The 14,650-nt window shown below is 38.9% G+C and overlaps 1 protein-coding gene across 4 annotated transcripts in view; it reads left to right on the top strand.

Moving 5' to 3' along the window:
• Positions 1 to 14,650, top strand: part of PASD1 (PAS domain containing repressor 1) — a 127,336-nt gene that overhangs the window by 65,811 nt on the left and 46,875 nt on the right. For all 4 annotated transcript variants that reach the window (XM_040467356.1, XM_040467354.1, XM_040467353.1 and 1 more), the window contains 4 exons: positions 7,271 to 7,370; positions 7,790 to 7,903; positions 10,770 to 10,900; positions 13,458 to 13,540. In XM_040467356.1, the coding sequence (XP_040323290.1) occupies positions 7,271 to 7,370; positions 7,790 to 7,903; positions 10,770 to 10,900; positions 13,458 to 13,540 (428 nt within the window). The remainder of the gene's footprint in view (positions 1 to 7,270; positions 7,371 to 7,789; positions 7,904 to 10,769; positions 10,901 to 13,457; positions 13,541 to 14,650) is intronic.

Genomic DNA, 14,650 nt, shown 5'->3' with positions numbered 1-14,650 from the left:
CTATACTGTTTTCAAGCCCAGCGATTAATTTTATGACTATTATTCTAAATTCCCTTTCTGTTATATTATTTAAATCCTTTTTGATCAGTTCATTGGCTGTTGTTATTTCCTGGAGATTCTTCTGAGGGGAATTCTTCCATTTGGTCATTTTGGATAGTCCCTGGAGTAGTGAGGACCTGCAGGGCACTTCTCCTGTGCTGTGGTGTATAACTGGAGTTGGTGGGCGGGGCCGCAGTCAGACCTCATGTCTGCCCCCAGCCCACCGCTGGGGCCACAGTCAGACTGGTGTGTGCCTTCTCTTCCCCTCTCCTAGGGGCGGGATTTACTGTGGGGTGGGGTGGCCTGTCTGGGCTACTTGCACACTGCCAGGCTTGTGTTGCTGGGGATCTGGCGTCTTAGCTGGGGTGAGTAGGCAAGGTGCACAGGGGCAGGAGGGGCAGGCTTAGCTCGCTTCTCCTTAGGTGATCCACTTCAGGAGGGGCCCTGTGGCAGCGGGAGGGAGTCAGACCCGCTGCTGGAGGGGTGGCTCCACAGAAGCACAGCGTTGGGTGTTTGCGTGGAGCAAGCAAGTTCCCTGGCAGGAACTGGTTCCCTTTGGGATTTTGGCTGGGGATGGGCCAGCAGATGGCACTGGCGAGCGCTTTTGTTCCATGCCAAACTGAGCTCTGTCATCCGGGACCTCAGCAACTCTCCTTCCCTTTGTCCTCCAGCCTTCCCGCTTTCCATGCAGAGCTGTTAACTTATGACCTCCCAGAGGCTAAGTCGTGCTTGCTGTCGGAACACACTCTGTCCGGCCCCTCCGTTTTTGCCAGCCAGACTCGGGGGCTCTGCTTGGCCGACAGGCTGCCCCTCCACCCTGGCTCCCTCCCGCCAGTCAGTGCAGCACGCACTGCCTCTCCACCCTTCCTACCCTCTTCCGTGGGCCTCTCGTCTGCGCTTGGCTCCAGCGACTTCGTTCTGCTAATCCTCTGGCGGTTTTCTGGGTTATTTAGGCAGGTGTAGGTGGAATCTAAGTGATCAGCAGGACGCGCGGTGAGCCCAGCGTCCTCCTACGCCGCCATCTTCCCTCTAAAAGCTATCCTTGTTTCTTTATGTAGTTTGGTTCAAACTTTTCACTCTCAAGAGAGTATTTCAACTTTAAGCATTTTAGGTAACATGCACACACACAGACTTACCCTAAGGTAGAGGTATCTGGGACATGGGGTTGAGTGACTAATCTTAAGCCATTGATTTGATTACCAGAGATGGGTATGCTTAAAAATAAAGCTATTAATATTAGATCTGTACATAAACATGAAATGAGAATGGAGTTTTATAATCTCGTTAAAAAGGACTTATACCTGAGGCATAAGTTCACACTTTTCTTCATTAAATCCTAACTCTTCTTAATTTGTAACAACATGAAATTTTTCCCAGGCTTTGATTAAAAATTTCATTTTTATAAGTCACCCATCTTATATTAATGTAGAGACAAAACCATTTCTAAAGGATCTTCCTGGCTCCAGGAAGCTACAGTTTCATTAAATATCAAGACACCTCTGTCTCTTGGGCAACTGTAAACTGCTAGCATGGTGGATGGAAAGAACTTGTTCTCTGAAATCAGACAATCTGAAGATTAAAATTTAGCTCTATCACTTAATAATTACACGAGCTTTAGTTTCTCATCTGTGAATGTGGAAAAAATATTCCTTGAGGTGGTTTTGCAAATGTGCAGTTAGTGAAGACCTGCCTTATCAGGGGACATTTGAACAGAGACCTGAATGGAATGAGTATGTGAGTCATGCAGATAACTGGAGCAAATATGTTCCAGGCAGAATCAAAAGCAAGTGACAAGGCACTAAAACAAGAATGTGCTTGGTATGGAAAAGGCACAATAGAGAGGCTGTTGTGACTGGAGTGCTGTGATCAAAAGGAAAAGTACTAGGAGGTGATGAGGTCAGAGCAGTAGCAGAGGTCTACCCTGTTTCAGGCCATTGTAATGACTTTGTCTTTTCCTCCGAGATGGGAGAAAGCCATTGTGGGGGTTGGAGCAGATGAAGGAAATTATGAGCTTTTTTTTTTGGGAGGGGGTCACTCTGGCTCCTGTGTTAAAAAAAATAGGCTATGGGTCATTTATTTTGTTTCTTAAATCTCACATATGAGCAAAGGGAAAATAAAAGAGAAGCAAAGCAAGAAACAGACTTCTCAAAAAATATTTATTTAGTTTTGAGAGAGAGAGACAGAGAGTGAGCAGGGGAGGGGCAGAGAGAGAGAGAGAGAGAGAGACAGACAGAATCTGAAGCAGGCTCCATGCTCTGAGCTGTCAGCAAGAACCCGATGCGGGTCTCGAATGCACAAACTGTGAGATCATAACCTGAGCCAAAGTCAGAAGCTTAACCGACTGAGCCACCCAGGTGCCCCAAGAAACAGACTCTTAACTCTAGAGAACACACTAGAGAGGAGGGAGGAAGTAGGTGATGGGGATTAAGGAGTGTACTTGTTGAGATGAGGACTGGGTGATGTATGGAAGTGTTGGATCACTATATTGTACACCTGAAACTAAAATTACACTGTATGTTAAGTATACTGCAACTAAAAAAAAGAATAAGCTATGGAGGCAGACATGAAAGTAGGGAGTCCACTTGGAAAGCTATTGCATTAATCCAGGCTATTAGATAGTGATGAATTGCAGTAAGGTGGATGTGGAAGCCATCGGTGTTTTGTAGGTAAAATAAGTTTTGCTGATGGATTGGATGGGGGTGTGACAAAAAGATATGAGGAGTCCAAGATATGATGTTGTAACACATACCATTGTGACCGAAATGAGGTCTACTATCATCATCATGGTATTAAATTTATATCGGAAATCTGCCATTGTATTTTCCCACTCATTTATTTCCTTGATAGTTTTTCCTTTGGAAAAACTTGCAGTCACTTGTAGTAGTAACTTGTACTTCCTATCAGCCTGCTTTCCTACTCACCCTACTTCATCACTACCCCCCCAAAAAAATTAAAACTGGGAATTTACATGTAGTTGTTCTCTTTTACAATTCTTAAAGAAATTGTAAACACATTTCCTCTGGAAAGAGTTTCTCAGCATTGAATTATTAAGAAACTTTAGCAGGTTTTGAATATAGATATATGGTTAGTTCATGATAATTGTGATGAATTTTCCTCTCTTCTCCCTGTGAAGCTTACAGCATAGTAGAGAATTACTCGTGATGAGTCTTGTCTGATTCAAAATGCAGTCTGAATTTCATGCAGAGGCTCTTATACTTCCCTGTGCCCTATATAGTTGAACAGTTTTCTAATGCATGTTTAATGTGAATGTCTCTGCCAACAAAAAGATACTTCTTGCCTGGATCCTCAATAAATGTCATGGAGTGGAGAAAATTCCTTTACTTTGTTTGTTTGTTTGTTTGTTTTTTGACATCACTGAGACTCACCGCACTAATATTTGTGGGACAACTAATAAGTATTTGCAAACTTGGCTTTTGAAAAACCTTTTTAATTTTTCACTGGTATTTATCTTTGCTTATTTAAGCTTTAAGTGCCTTGATCTTTCTGCCTTGTGTAATAAGAAGAGCAAATGCTAAAGATTTATAAAAATAACGTGGTGTTGATAATGTTTTCAGATCTCTGCCCTTTAACTATGGAGTAGTTACACTTAAATGATTGTTACATTCACCTTTTTTAGTTGGTGGTCAGTTCTAAGGCATTCATTGTGACTATCACTGTCCTTAAAGAATGTAGTTAATTAATAAGAAAATCTTTGCCAGTATTTCCATCTAAGGGGATGTACACTATCAAAAGTCTGCTCACTTTGAATTCTTTGATGCGACAGTGCTGTCCTTTATTCTTCTACTGATGAAAGAACTGGTGAGCCATGACACTTTGTACCTCTTGTTACAGTCTTATTTTATACTTTGCATCATAATTTTGTGCCTGTCTCATCTGCTCTACTGAATTATGTATTCATTAAAATTAGAATTCATATCAGGATCATCATGTTTAACCCTTATAAGTACTCAATAAAAAAAAAAAAAGAAATTGATAAATTGCTTCATGTGGAGTGTCCAAAATGCAGAAACTGTCCCAGTAGCAAATCAGCTGCCCTTGGTATAAATTGGATTTGAAGCAGCTATGGTAGAGTGGAGGGAACAATGGATATACAGTTATTTGGATGGACTTGGGGATGAAATTTACCACTGAACTTCTGATCTCTCAATAATTGAACAAGCCTTAATTTCTTCATCAACAAAATAGGAGATAATTTTTCCTCTCACAGGGTGTTATGATAGCTTATTTGTGTGAATATACCTAGCACAGTGTCTGGCATGGAGCGGTTGTTAATCATGTGTTAGATAAATGAATGAATGAGTGGTTTCCACTGACCAGAGGTAGCTTGGTTTGGTACCTATAGTTTGTTTCATAACTAAACTAATAAAATAATTTTTATTGAAAAAGTGAAGTTTAATGAAAAATATCTATATTTCTTTTGGGAGGTAAATTTCTTATTGAATGACTTTCATTGTCAAAATTTATTGCTTGTTAATTTCATAATGTTTTGTTTGCTAAATTAAGGTAATATTTCTGCCCTCAATCAAGCCATGCTTTTTTTTGATTGAGTCAGGATCAATCTGCTAATTTGAACATTGGCTAACTCATAGGCTAGCTTCTACAAATGGACCATAAAATATATTTCTGAATTTGACTGTACATTATTAATATTATTCATTTAAAAATTATTTGAATCTGTGGTTCATCACCCAAAACCATTATTCAGCTACAAAGAATACTTTGTTTATTACTTTGTTCCTATCACATTAAAAACTCATTACTTAACTTAATGTCTGATATTCAATTTGTCCATGTGTCACCATATTTCAGCTACATGGTACAGCATTATTCATTCAACTAACATTTACTGAATGCTCACTTGTGCCAAGCTGAGTTCTAGGTGTTGAGGATTTAATAGTGAATAAGTCAGCAAAGGTCTCTGTTCTAATGTTATTTACATTTTACTGAGGGAGACAGATAATAAACAGATAAACATATACATGTGACTATAATGTCAGGTGGTAATGAATGTGTTATGAAAAAAATGCAGGAAGAGAATGTCAAGAAATCAGTTCTGTTTAAAATACTTTTGAGTGGAGACTTGAATGAAGTAAGGGAAAACATCATTGTAAATATCTAGAAAACAATGTTTCACATTGAATGAAGAGCATTTTAGGGCCCCAAGGTGACTATTTGCTTGGTGTATTTGGATATGAACAAGGAGTTTAGTGTACCTGGAATGCAGTGAGCAAGCATAAAAAATGGGAGGGACTAAAGTCAATGAACAGCAAGGGACGAGAACATAGAACTATATAAGCCATTGAAATTACTTTGGCTTTTGCTCTGAATCACTTGGGTAGCTGGTGGAAAACGTTAAGTAGAGGAAAACTTGACTTATGTTTTAAATGAAACATTGTAGCTGTTCTGTGAAGAATGGAGTGGGAGCAGGGACGCCTCAAAAATAAATACAGGGAGAGGAGGTAAGGCTGTTGCAGTAATCCAACCTAGAGATTATGGTTTAGCCCATGTGGTGAAAAGTGGACCGATTCTGCATCCATTTTGACTGTTTTACCAACAGAGTTTGCTGATTGACTGGGTTTGGGGTTTAGGAGGAAAAAGGCAAGTCAAGGACAAGCATGAGGGTAAATGATGGTGTCATTTACTGAAATGTGGAAGACTGAGGGAGTAGCATGCTTTGTGAGGGAAAAAGTCAGGTGCACTATTTTGAACATCTTAAAATTGAAATCCTATTAGACATCTAAGATGAGTTATCTAGAAGACTTCAGGGAGAAGTCTGGACTGGAGGTACAAAGATAGTTGGTATTGGATGAGCTACAACAGAAAGAGACTGCCCACAAAAGACAGCATAGTAAAAGAGATCTAATGACTAGGCCCTACGAACCCCAGTGTCAAGTAGTCAGACAGAGGAGAAAGATCCAGCTAAGAAAACCATGAGGGAGTAGCCTTCAAAGCAGAAGGATAGCCATATTTGTATGGTATTCTGGAAGCCGAGTATAAATAAAGTGTGTCAAGAAGAAGGAGGGATTTGTTGTATCAAATGCTGAGATGTTAGTGAGGGTTGAGAATTGACGATTGGATTTGGCAATGTGTGGAGATCACTGGTGACCTTGACAAAAGTGGAGTGGTTAGGGTAAAAATCTGGTTAGTGTGGTTTCAAGGCAGAGTGAAAGCTAAAGAAATGAGAGGCAGCAAGTATAGTTCCTTTCAAAGATTTTTGTTCCAAAGTATGCCAAAGAAGAGCCAGAGGAGAGAATGTAGGGTCAAGGAAAGTTTTGGATTTTTGGAATTCTGTGTTGTTTTTGTTTTTAAGATAACTGATATTATAGCTTCCCTGATATAGCATTTACATGCTATGGGAAAGACCTGGTAGAGAGGGAAAGTTTAATGATGTGGGAGGTAGGGGGAAATTTCTGGAATGATGTCCTTGAATAGTTGAGAGAGGATGAAAGGCAGTGCACTAGACTTCAGTGGAAGCTTATTCCTTGGAATAGGAGAAAAAATAGGTCTCTAGCCACAGAAACAAATGGGTTGGTAGATTAGATGGCAGGAAGATATTGACATTTTCTTTCCCCTTTGTTTTATATTTCAATAAAAAATGAGATCCCCAGCTGAATATGAGGATGAGGGAGGCTTGGAGGTTTTAAAAAGGAAGAAAAGGCAAGAAAGAGTCGCACTGAAGAGTGGGAGAGTGAATTGTCTAAGGAAATGAAGAATGATTTCCATACAGATCTGTGTGCCCATTTAAAATAATACATGGCATGGTTGCCATAGACATGCGGTTGCTTGGGTGAAGGTACAAGGTATATGAAGAGTTGAAATTAACCAGAGTTGGGATTTTCCCAGACATATATGTCAGAAGTTGAACATGGGAGTGCTTATAGTGATTCATGGTGGAATCTGAACTGAGCAAAGTGGGATATGACAATTTACAGGAGATAATGCACAGTAAAAATGTGATGGGAATGAACTGGAGGTCTCAGCGTGTGGAATAATTGTTGGAGAGGTAGGGTACTTGCGTGCGTGCACTGGAAAGGTAGGAGGTGATGGACATAGAGTGGAGTAATGTGAACTGGGACTTGTAGAGGTATAATAGGTATGACCATGAGATGGCTGAGGGGGAGCAGATGATAAGTTTACTGGAGTAAGGAGGTAGAGGAAGTGAACAGTAATAGCACATGTAACAAAACATATTCTCTCTGTATTTCTTAAGGATGAGATTGTGGGTAAAAAATTATTAAGTCTTCTGCCTGATCATGAGAAAAGTGAAGTCCACCAAAAGATTGCTCTCAAACTTCCTTCGTCAAGTTCAGGTATGGATTGTGTCTCCTAAATTGTAACTTCTTAGATTTTAAGACCCAAGTAACAACTACTCAAAGGAGTAATAAAAATAAAGACCTTAGAGCCAATATAGCTGCTGATTATATATTAATACAATTACGCAAATTATATTTCTAGTATTAAAATATTTCTTCTCCATTAAGTCTTGTTCTTTGTCATGAACCATGATTATTTGAGCTTTTGTATAATTGTATTAGTGTTATATAATGTTCTAGCTGGTACTCCACTCTACAGTTACAACATAGATAGCTATGCCAGTGCTAATGTTCATGGAAAGAAAATGATATTTTTTAAAAATCTGTTCTAAGTAAGACAATGGTCCTATGAAATAATCCTGCAAAATATGGTAACATACAATTGTAAATGTGTTTTGTATCTTTTTTTTTCTTAGTGGGAAAACATACTGACTTTTGCTGTCATATAAAGAGAGGAAATGATAAACGTGGTAGTAACCCTACTTATGAATATGTGAAATTCATTCTGACTTTAAAAGATATTTCAAATGGTAAGCAATTCAGTTTTCAGTCTAATTTAGATAAAGTTAATGTGTTTCATAGCCCTTCGTTGCTAACATAAATGCCTTTCCACTGCCGGCGCCCTCAGATTCTCTTATATCCCTGTGACCATAGCGGTTTGGTTGTAGACACTGATCAGACTTTTGAAAAAGAATTCCATGATAAAAACAAAGGGAAATTAGGTTATGAGTGATTATATAAATGGATTACCAAAAGAAGGACCAACAGAAATCTCTGATAAAAAGAAAGACTAAAGTTATTGTTCCAAAGGATCTTATTGTTTTAAAAGTGGACCTGATAATATGAAACACCTTGTTTGTAAATGTCTCTGACCTTTTTCTCTGAGATCAGAATTTCGGGATAGATAGCTTATATACTTACCTGACACTAATCAGAAAATAGGTAATATTTATATTTAAAATATGTTTAGTTATATTTAATGATCTTATTCCTGAGTTGCTTGTTCATTGAAGTAGTTTTCATTTCTATTGCAGTTAGGAATAAATAGGTTTGTGCCAGTAGACACTGCTACTAAATTGGTATCCAAAAATGCTTGGGCCTCTAGCTTTTGTTCAGACTCTATGAATTTTAGCAGAGTGCAATGTTTTTGTGAAACAGTGCAGTGAGACTGTGCAGTAAAAGGAGGAGGGGGTTTGGAGACGATGAAGACTTGAAACATATAAATATAATTACTGTCCAATACAACAGAGCAGCTTACTTATGAGAGTTGTAATTACTGTTTATTGCTCTGAGGAAGATAGAAAAGACAGGGAAATAGGGGAAACTCCTTTGAAAAATGGAATACCTTTTACAGAAATATTTAGCGCCTATTATAAACAACTAATCCTTGTTTCATCCCTTTTATTATTAAAAATTATATTAAATATTCAGTTTAAAAAATACTGAAATTCACAAGATAGTGTCACTTGGTAATATGGTGGATTGAACTAGTAAGAATGACTCTTTCCTTCTACAAAAACAAGGAAACAATTTTTAAAACATAACAAAAGAAGTTTGATGCATACCCAAGCTTAAAGGAAAGTTAAGTCCTTGGGTGACAGGAATTAGAGTATAAAGTACAAGACTATAATGATAAGAGGAAGCCTAGGTGGTGGCCTAGGTGGGTTATGCATCATCCATGGGCTTCGCTGGCTGGGGTCTGGAGTGCTAACATTCATTCAAGGACCAATACATAAAACCTAGAAACTTAACATGATCAGTAAAATCCTGTCCACTGGCCTAGAGGAATAATGTTTGCCATCTCCCTCATAATTTGAATGGAAAAAAATATGTGTCATTTACAAGAAATCAAACCCCAAATCAGTGTTGTGTGGATATGGAGTCCAAATTTATAATTTTCAAGGTTTCAGGATCTATTGGCTGAGAAATTAACATAAACACTGATATGGGGCCATTAAAACATCTAGGGCTTGAACCATAGGTAAATAGCCCAACGAATATGTGAAAAGATGCTTGAACTCACTAGTAAGCAAAGAATGAAAGATTTAAAAAACAGTGAGATAGCACTGTACACCCATCTGAATGACAGCAATCAGGAAGTGTGAATAATAAACAAATATTGGTGAGGAGGTGAGAAATAAAACACTAATACAGTGTTGAGAGGAATGTAAACTCATGAAGCATTCCTGAAAAACAGAGTGAACTTAAATTATGTTAATTAATCTGTGACTCAGCAGTCTCATCACTGGGTGGAGATATACCAGAGGCAAACTTACAGAGAGATCTGTGCCTAAGGGGACATGTGCTATATATGCCATAGTGTTTTTTATGGTTGGAGGGAGTTGGAGACAGCCTAGGTGTGCATCATTAGGGAAATGGGCAAGTAAAATGAGAAAAATGTGCAATATGGAAAACTTTGAAAGCAGTGACCTCGGATATATATACTACAACATGGTTAAATCTTTTTTTTAAGTTTATTTATATTGAGAGAGAGAGAGAGAGAGAGTATGAGTGGGCAAGGGGCAGAGAGAGAGGGAGAGAGAGAATTCCAAGCAGGCTGCACAGTGCATAGCTCTAATCCATGGACTGCAAGATCACAACCTGAGCCAAAGTCAGATGTTTAACCGACTGAGCCACCCAGGCACTCCAGTTAAATCTTAAAACCATAATGTTGATTGAAAAAAGTAAGAAACAGAATGAGATCTATAGCACAATGCCACCTTTGTAAGTGGTAAGCACATACACATAAAACCAGACTACATATTTTGCAAGTTTAGATATTAAAAGTGGTAGATGGCAATGGGTGTCTGTGGGTGCAGAAGGATCAGAAAAATCAAGAGTAGAGACTTTATCTGTGTTCATTCTATTCCATGGACTAAGAGTGTAATTAACTCAGTTCTTTGATACTGAGGTCTAAAAAATATAGCGAATGAATGAATGAGTAAATAAACAATCAAAATTAGTTCACGCAATGGTTGTCTGGTGTTTGTCATATGTGTTGAAAATTAAGGGTCGTATACTTTTAAAACATTCAGTTGACTACATATGCACACAAATTGCACACATATTTAATACCCCTGTGCCCTATATAAAAGAGGGGAGCTAAATTTCTTTTGAAGACTATAAAATCCATCCACAGAGTAAGAACACAAGGTTGAATATCACCCTGAACTTGCAACAATTATTTTTCAGTAATGACTTCTTCATGTTTTGCTGGAGACCAGGGTAAGGAGGATAGCTGGAACAGAAAGAAGGCAGGAAAAATCTGTGACTCAGAATTCTGAAAATTATCAGTGGGCTGGCAAATAGTGCACTGATGTGTCACGTGTTCATTTTCTTGTGTAGACAGCCTGCCTTTCTATTTGATTGTCACATGTGTGTCTCTGTCTCCCTTAGAGCCTTTGATGCTCTTCAGTAGCTTGTTCCCCAGTCCCTCTTTTGCTGAATCGTGTGGTACATATCTTCCTCTGGAGGATCGGTTTTATCTGGTCGGGTCCATTTGTATCCTCAGGACTCAGATTCTACGGGTGAGTATGTTGTGTGTGTGCCTTCCCAACTGGGGAATTGCGGGCTTCCTTTGAAAGGCCATGTCCCCTTTGGTCCATCAGCTACTGGACAGAATTTCTAAGGAACCCAATGTGTGCAGGGGGTTGTGCTAAGATATGTGAATGAGGACAGATCAGCTCCTGCGTTTCAGAAGGTGAGCATGTGAGTGGAGATCTCAACACACTCAAAAGAGATACACAATCACTTACAAGTGGTTTTATTTTATTATTTTTTAAATTTTTTAACGTTTATTTATTTTTGAGACAATGTGAGAGACAGAGTGCAAGCAGCGGAGGGGCAGACAGAGGGAGACACAGAATCTAAAGTGGGCTCCAGGCTCTGAGCTGTCAGCCCAGAGCTGGACGTGGGGCTCGAACTCACGAACCGTGAGATCATGACCTGAACTGAAGTCAGATGCTCAACTGACTGAGCCACTCAGGCGCCCCAGTAACAAGTGGTTTTAATGTAATATGAAAGAGGTATACAGGGGCTGAGGGCTGGAACATATTAAGAGAAGTGGCCATTTTGACAGGTGAAGAAAGGAAGGTTTCTGTCATGAGGTGAGTTTTGAGGCAGCTCTCTCCCACATCCACCAGCAATTCTCGCTTAGTGTTCTACTAATGTAGCACTCACAGATTCTCTAAAAAGGAAAATCAGTCTTTAGAATTCTTTGGATAGATTCAGGTTCAATGAATATTTATTCACTAAGTAACATATTTATTAAGCACCTACTATGTGCCAGACACTATGAATGTTGAAAAGTGTCATGTAGATGATAAAACAATCATATGTTAATAGCTGGTGGGAAGAAGGAGTTCAGACAGTGTGGTCAGGGAAGGTCTTTCTCTGATGACCTGTCTTTTGAACTGAGACCCTCAGTTATGAGGTCAACCCAGCAAAGAAAGGAAGGCAATCCAGGTAAAGGGTTCAGCAGCTGTAAACATCTTGAAGTAGTAACTAGCTTAGAGAGTTCCAAGGCGCAAGTACTGTTATGTGACTAGAAGAAGGTGAAAGAGGGAAGGAGTAGTAGAAAATTAGGTACAAGAAGTGGGCAGAAGCCAGATTATGGAGAACTTTGAGAATCATGATCATGAGTTTGACTTTTACTTCAGCTGTAGTGGAAAGTAGCATGAAATGATCTGATTTCATTGTTTTTGAGAGATTAGACTGGTTCCTGGGTGGGAAATGGAATCTGGGAAACAAGAGCACAGGCAAGAGGAGTGGCATGAGAGATGGTAGAGCTTGGACTAGGATTGGAGTCATGGAGATAGAAGTACATGGGTTTGGGTTATTGTTGGGAGATGGGGCATAAAGTCCTTGCTGATGTGTTGAAAGTGGGTGGGAGAAGAGAAATGACTCCTAGCTTTTAAGCCTGAGAAGCTCAGTAAATGGAAGTGCCATGAACTGACTTGAGTCAGACGGCGACACTATGGATTGGGTGATGTGGGAGTGGGGGGCAAATCAAGAGCCATGTTAACATTATGATGACATTGTGACATACAACACATCCAACTGCCTTACAAGACAGGCCTCTGGATCCAGACCAGCTGCAAGACCTCATCCAAGTTGCTTAAATCTTTTAGCTTCAGTTTCTTTTTCTATACATGGCAATAATAAAACCTTCTTTTAGAGTTGTGGTGAAGAGTAAATAAGACAGCACCTTATGCATGGCAAGCACTTGGTAAGTGTGAGCTATTACAGCCATCATACTCATCATTATCATTATGATAATTGTTATCTTTAGGATCCAGAGAGAGCAAAAGATCTGCTTTACTTTTGTCTCTGGTTTAGAATGTGGACTTTAACTGACCACATTTCAGAAACTGTGAAAGACCCTGTTACATTCCATTTTAGAGTAGATATGTGTCACCTTTTTTTTCCCCCAGATTTAAGACCATAAGAAAAGTGTCAGAAAAGCAATTGAAGGAAGTTGCTTGGTCTGATTGCCCCAATCATTATGCCTCTCTGGCAGCTGAGATTTGAGCTTTCATATTTGCCACATGAAGACAGACATCCCATTGTGGAAGTCACCCCCAAAATATACTACTCCCTCCTCTGAGAAAGGAAAATCTCATTTGGCACACGTCCTTCACTCTAGAGTCCCTCATGACACAAGGATCTCTATTTGTGATCTTATGCAATTTTCCTCTGGGTTTCTAGGATATTTGTTCCATATTAATGGTCACTTCGGAGAATAAATCTTGTGAGAACAGAGGGCTTTTTGGAGGAACATTTTTTTCACAGTGTTGACTATGTAGCACAGTGGATGGTGCAGCAAACTCAGAGTGCAACTGTGAGATGATGGATCTACTTTGTTTTGTGTCTACCAGCCGTGTATCTTGGGCCAAATCATTACTTCTCTCTAATCCTCAGTTTTCATGACTATAAAATCAAGTGCCTTTCTCACATTGATATAGAGATGAGCTGTGGCATTGGATATGTGATTGCTTCCAAATTGACTACATGCTATACTAATGTGTCAGGTATTTTTACTATATAAGTTCATTTTAAGTATCTAAAATGCCAGTTTCTCTGCAGGACCTTTTCACTGTGGAGAAAGCTGGGGAAGATATTCAGCTGATAAATGACTCAGATGAGGAACATGTATCTACAGAATGCAGGTGAGAGACTACTGCTGAAGTAAGTGATGGAGACCTAGGGCATATTTTTATTCAACAAAACTAAAACAAGAAATAATATGTAGAAATATTTTCCCATTAAAATGAAAAGACAAACAATGGAATCCAGGAGAGCAATCTACTAGTCTGAATTCCTTTGCCCAGCTAATATAATTCTTATTTCTCCAACTGAATGTAAATACAAGTGATTGGCTTTTTATTAAAAAAAAAAAAAAAAAAGCTATGGGGGCGCCTGGGTGACTCAGTCAGTTGAGCGTCCAACTTCAGCTCAGGTCATGATCTCGCTGTCCATGAGTTCAAGCTCCACATCAGGCTCTGTGCTGACAGCTTGGAGCCTGGAGTCTGTTTCAGATTCTGTGTCTCCCTCTCTCTCTGCCCCTCCCCCACTCATGCTCTCTCTCTCTCTCTCTCTCTCTCTCTCTCTCTCTCTGTCAAAAATAAATAAACATTAAAAAAAACTATAGAGCACACTTAACTGATGCAGACATTTAATGACTTTCAAATTAAGACAATGCATTTAAAAATAGTATTTGATTACTTTTTCTAGAAATACTTTTAAATGGTGGAACAATAAGTGTCCCTCTTTTTGTTAATATAATTTATTTTATGACATTTGCTAACAAAGTTTCAAAGAACGGAGGCAGTGTTCCATGAGTTTCAGTGGAAAAAAAAAATGCAGTCCCAACTCACAAGAAAATGCCAGTTTACCAGATATCATTAAACCCCCTCATGTATCTGCTTAACAATCCACCAAGGATTTCTGCAAAATAGAAATTGTATGTAATACTATCTAGTTATTTAATACTTGTTAAACTCATTAGTCTGTATGTAAAAAACCATAATACTAGATACTGCACAGTATAGATTATTGAGAGTGGGTTAAATATTCCTTCTCTATCACAGTAGATATGCATGTGTAAATAAATAATAAAATAATATATTAAAGATGTGCACCACATGCCAATAATACTTAGCAAAAAAGAAAATAAACCAGATAATTTTTCAAGAGGTTTCTTATGATTAAAGACATGTTTATGTGAGGCCTGATGGTGGGAGAGGAGAGAGTTGGAGGCTGTGGTCACTGTTACTATT

This window comes from Herpailurus yagouaroundi, unplaced genomic scaffold (assembly GCF_014898765.1).
Source record: "Herpailurus yagouaroundi ecotype Mexico unplaced genomic scaffold, PumYag 67440, whole genome shotgun sequence".
Classification (NCBI taxonomy): domain Eukaryota; kingdom Metazoa; phylum Chordata; class Mammalia; order Carnivora; family Felidae; genus Herpailurus; species Herpailurus yagouaroundi.
The sequence above is the reverse complement of the archived record's forward strand: the minus strand, read 5'-3'. Positions and strand labels throughout refer to the sequence as shown.